The sequence below is a fragment of the Cicer arietinum genome, chromosome 1 (assembly GCF_000331145.2).
Source record: "Cicer arietinum cultivar CDC Frontier isolate Library 1 chromosome 1, Cicar.CDCFrontier_v2.0, whole genome shotgun sequence".
In the NCBI taxonomy this organism is placed as follows: Eukaryota; Viridiplantae; Streptophyta; class Magnoliopsida; order Fabales; family Fabaceae; genus Cicer; species Cicer arietinum.
In genome coordinates, this window is record NC_021160.2 from 4779694 (window position 1) to 4785043 (window position 5350).

At 36.0% G+C, this 5350-nt stretch overlaps 1 protein-coding gene across 4 annotated transcripts; it reads right to left on the reverse strand.

The window, feature by feature from the left end:
- Window positions 1-543: 543 nt before the first annotated feature.
- Window positions 544-4880, reverse strand: LOC101506451 (putative E3 ubiquitin-protein ligase RF298). 4 transcript variants are annotated; one of them, XM_012713150.3, is made up of 4 exons: window positions 4718-4879; window positions 4379-4417; window positions 1985-4088; window positions 544-1241 (listed from the first exon to the last, which is right to left on the reverse strand). In XM_012713150.3, exons 3-4 carry the CDS (start codon window positions 4082-4084, stop codon window positions 696-698), a joined length of 2646 nt encoding a protein of 881 aa, XP_012568604.1. In that variant the 5' UTR covers window positions 4085-4088; window positions 4379-4417; window positions 4718-4879; the 3' UTR covers window positions 544-695. The 4 variants fall into 4 exon arrangements, with proteins under 4 accessions (XP_012568604.1, XP_012568606.1, XP_012568610.1 ...); XM_012713156.3 differs by having other exon boundaries at window positions 1056-1255; window positions 4718-4880; XM_027330760.2 differs by lacking the exon at window positions 544-1241 and adding an exon at window positions 1262-1437 and having other exon boundaries at window positions 4718-4880.
- Window positions 4881-5350: the final 470 nt, after the last annotated feature.

The following is a 5350-nucleotide window of genomic DNA, read 5'->3' on the forward strand; positions in this document are numbered from 1 at the left end:
CAAAAAAAAGTTTGAGATTTAGGGTAAGTCTATAAAAGTAGGATTATGATCTTTCGTTTTACTAACGAATTTGGATTGACGCGAACAATTCTCCTTGCATCCACTGCAATTAGGAACATTGATGGTCGTTCCATCTTGAATGAACTTTATAAAAAATCAAAATTTAATTTTTATTTTATAATTTAAAATATTAAACTTAAATATAAACCATCCAATCAAGATCGATCAATTACGAATATCAAACCGCATGAACGTAAGGGGATGCCAAATGCAATAAACCTTACACATATGTGTACCTCAAACAAAATATTGAATAAGTGCAAAGGAAAATAAATATTATCTCAGTTTCTAATTATATAAGTCAAATAATTACTACCGCTAGAGTAATTTCTTCAAATTTATAATATGATTTATAAAGAGTATAATAATACGCTGATCATTCTATAGCTTGTTCCTAAACAGCTATAAGAAAGACAAGTGCAGCTTTATGAGAAAAAATAATTTTAAATAAAACCAAAACATCAGAAGAAAAAAGAAAGAAGCTGCAACGAAGAATCAACCTTTGCATTGAAAAGAACTCAATGTATCTGAATTTCAGATTCAAGATCTGAATAGCATTATTCTATGCAAGTGAGAGTCCAAGGGACATTATTCAAAAACACTCATTTCACTCGAAACAAAAAAAAAATAGAAAATTATGTACGCGCATAACGCACGGATATACGCTCCTGGATAGGGCTCCTGCAAGAAGGACAATCTTGCATACCCTGCTTCTCATGGAGCTCATTGCATTTTGTGCAAACAACCTGATGAGCACACGGGAGGAATACGACCGACATCTCCTCTGAAAGGCACATCACGCACTCCCTTTCCCGTTTCACGCCCCCTCCTTTCATTGAGAAGTTGTTTAACTTTTGAACCAGTTCTGAAATAGAAGTGGTATGTGGTTCTTCAAAAGACGAACCATTTTTCTTGTCCGCACAGCTGCTGGCAAAGCTTCCATCGATTCCTCTTTTTAGCGCAGCGATTTTTGAAGAGTCGGACTTCTGTCTTATTTGTGCAATTTCTTTTTCGAGTTTCTGGATGTCGTCTCTGTATCTTCGCAGCTCCTCCTCGGCTTCCAATTTGATCATTGCCTCCTTGGATTTCGCTGACTCCTCGATTTGTTCTCTTTCTTTTCTTATAGAACCGGCCTGCATTAGAAGTTCATCTTTTGTCTTTGCTGCCTGCTTCCATCTAGCCTGTGATATTTTTCCTTTACAATGAGAACAGACAGACCCAGTAACACAACTCATTAAGCACTCACACATTGAATGTGTTTGCATCTGTGGAATCTCACAAAGTAATGCATGTGTGTACCAAACTGTACTCTCATTTCATTTGACACTTGAGTAAAACAATCTCCACACTTTTGGTGATTCACACTGAAAGACAAGTCTTGCAGCCACCAAATAGATTAAAGAAAAAAAGTCAAATGAAAAGATGACATTACCTTGTTACCTAATATAGTGATAAGGGTAATCATTTTGATTCATTTAACATCATGGCACTACTCACTCATTCAACATGGAAATGATGTTAATTGCTAAGTCATGCATAGAAATGAATGAATCACAAATACATGTCTGTATGTGTGTGTCTGTGTCAATCCAAATTTATTTCATTAGTTTGAGAGCATAAAATGAGTGGGGAAGTTTTGAAATTTTCAGATAACTACTACTCCCTTACTATCACTTCTTTCTAGGGATAAGGCTTTGTATATTGAAGCCGCCATGAGAAAACAAAAGCTAGTAATATATGTCAATATCAATACCTGGTGAAGATAAAACGCATGGCAAAGCAGTAGGAATAAACAGGATATAGTATATTGAAGCGACATGAGAACAAGTAACATTTGCAGGATATATGTTTGTATTAATATTAATATATCTAATGAAGATGAAGCGTGTGGCAAAGCAGTTGGAATAAACATGATATAATATACCTCAAGTTTCTCCAGTTGCATTTCGGCTTGCTTATTTTCCTTCTGTATCTGTGCCAATTTGTTTTTCTCAGTCATTAGCTCTTCCTGTAACAAGGTTTTCTGCTTCTCCCATGATTGAAACTTCATTTGTGTCTTTTTTTCCCTCCTAGAGACCTCTTGAAAGCCTGTTGCTGACTCTGCCGCCCGTAACTTGGCAGCCTCCATCTCTTTCCTCAATGCAGCATTCTCCATTTCAAGCTTCCGTACGGCAGTGTTAGCTCGTTCCACCTGACCGCCTGCTTTACCCAAGGCGTTTTCCATCTCAGAAAGCTTTTTCATTGTGTTTTCTTCAAGACATTGTTTCTCCTTTTTAAGTCGGTCAACTTCTTCTTTCTCTTGCCTTAGTGTCTTAAGCTCAGCCTTGTCCTTACTCAACCGACGAGCAGCCTGCATCACCTTTTGATTTGCCCATTCTGTCCATTCTTGAAGCTGATTTTGCAGCTCCCGAACCCTCGGAACCATCTTCAAAATCAGCTCATCCTTTTTATCTTGCGGCATCCATGGTCCCACGGACTTGACAATTGGTACCCCCACACAACTGCTACTAGGTACCTTGTTACTGCAGCAGATAGGTGTTGTAGTTGAATTGCTTTTTGAAGACAATGAAAGAGAAAGGTCGGTATCTGTAGCTGATAATGCATCCGGGCTACCGACTGCGGGTATAGCATTTGCTTCGGGTTCTGAAGATGAAGGAACGGCTAACGGAGAAATAGTACTGCTAGAATCCAGACTTTTTGAAGTAAGGGTAGATGGTCCATCATTAGATGAGAAATCAGCGTTGAGATTGTCTTGAGTGACATCGATTCCCATTGCCTTGCTTATGTTTAAGGATGCACTCTTTAAGTTTATGGTAGTAGATTCTGATACAGATTTGAGTTTTTTATCCAAGATTAAACCACTCAAGCCACTCAGCTTTCCTCCTCTTGAAGACCCTTTAGACCCGTATGTCCGGTAACTTTTTTCCACATGGATCGACTTCTGACGAAAAATGTAGTCCCTCTTAGTGCTGCTGGAATGAACCTTTCTAACACTTGCGCTCTTTTCTTGTAGCAGGGGAGATTGAGATGCTCCAGAAGCACCAGATGACTTGTCAACAGAATGACTTCCCAAATTAGCACCTCCTTGTTTCTCCGAGAGTCCGCCAAGAATTTGAGAATTTTCCGCCACAAGGGATTTCTCAGATTGAGAACCCGAGGGAATTGAATTACAAGGACTTGGAAGACTCAATTCAGGACCTTTTGTTTCCAATTTTGATTGGGATTCAGTCTGGACAGAAGAACAGCCATCGCCGATGCCATCATTGCATAAACTACTTAAAGGGTCCCCATCCATTGCACAAGCATGTGACACATTCATGTCACAAATCAACAGACACCACATTGCATCCCCAATACTGAAAAATGGTCTAACCTCTCGAAGAACACAAACCAATTCGGCCAAGATATACTTCTCAAGCTGCGATAAATCATCAAAATAGTGATCTCGCGAAGGATCAAGCTCTTGGCCATTTCTTAGAAATGCCAAAGTGTTGTCAACTATATTTGACACAGTGTCTTTGCATCCATAACAGATGCCAGGCCTTAACATAGCCTTCGTAGCAACATCTTCAGTGTAGCCACAAGCAACGATTTTCTTTATTGCACTCTTGAAAATGGTGTGCAAATTGCTCAGGACAAGTTCTTCCAACTGAACTTCAGTGAGATCACTCCAATCAGCGTCGTGAGATTCAAACGTCTCTAGTTCCACCTTAGGTTGGCTCGGCCTAACTTCGGATGAAACTGCAGGGCTAGATAATCCAAGGTCAAGCTTCAAGCCATCAGAACAATCTTGGCTAACACTGCACAAGTCAGAAGCTGTGACTTGTCCAAAACTTGGGGTCATATCGATTTTTTCAGCCGAGAATTCATAGCTTAGACTCTCATGTTGAGGTGAAGGTGTAATCTTGTTTGGCTCCCCTAAAGGTGGATCAGCCCTGAATTTTCTCTTATTCCTACTTCCTTTTTCTTGAACAGAAACTGAAGAAGACATTTGACTGTTACCACTGGCAACCAGTGATGCCATTAAACTGAAAAACAAAAATAAATCAATAAATAAAATTATTAATTATAAATATAAATACACTCGTGGTGACTCATGAATTTATCCAACATCAATTCACAAGCATCCAAAGTTTATTAATTCCAAAAACAAGCACTGTTAAAAACTAATGAGAAAATTAAAATTAACAAGGTAAATTCACAACAAGTTTTATAGCATTGTCAATCAACAAAAAGCAAGAAAAAATTAGAGTAATAAATAACACTTGATTATAATATAATGCATCATATATGAATTCAATAAGTGAAACTTTATTACCTCTAAATCTCAGAATTACAATCTACGATGAATAAAGTCCTGAAATTCAGATTAAAAAAATAAAAACAAAAAAAAATGAAAAACAAATATTAATAACACTGCCCAAAAACATGCACCAGTAATCTCAATGAAAAGAGTAAACCCAGTTGAAAAAAATTAAAAATTGAAACTACCCAAATGAATTCAACGACATAACAAAACTCCAAAGTCGTCGATAGATCAGAAATTCGATCTAAAAAATCAATTGTTAATATTGTTTCAATACGAAGAAGATCCCCAATACACGTGAAGGAAAATTCAAGAGTTATAATCAGTATTAGAAAATCGATCGACACGTACCCGATTGAAGAAAAATTACGAACAATCAAAGGTAGGATCGATCTTAGAACATCGGAGAATCAGAAAGAAAATCAATAGAATTTTTAGGTTTTTTTTTGTTGTTGTTCTTTTTTTTTTCTTTCTCCTCTTTTTATTTTATTTTTTGTGCTGAGGCTGTGTGTTAAGCTTGGGGAGGCTTTAATAGCCCACGTCCCTTTCCCACTATAGTAACTAGGTTAGCATCATGGTTATAATAAAAGATATATTAAGACAAATTTATGTTTTTTAAAAACAAATTCAATATAATAATATTAATTTAATATATTTGTCAAAGAATAATAATAATTTAGTTCATTAGAAAGGTTATTTTACAAAAAGATTCTATTTATGTTTTGAAGATGTATCGTTTATTGAAGGTAACATTGTATGAAATACCGAGAAACATTAAGAAGAAACTCGTCTTTTAACAAGATTTTAATCGAGATTAACTATGCTAAGAATAACAAGTTTATTTTGTTAGTTCGGAAATCTCTTGGAATTGATTTGTGATATATAAATGAAATTTTATTAATGTCTCTTAATATATTAAGAAAATGTTTTGTTATTAATAATATTAATTTAATCAATTAAAAAATATTAATTTAATCTATTTGT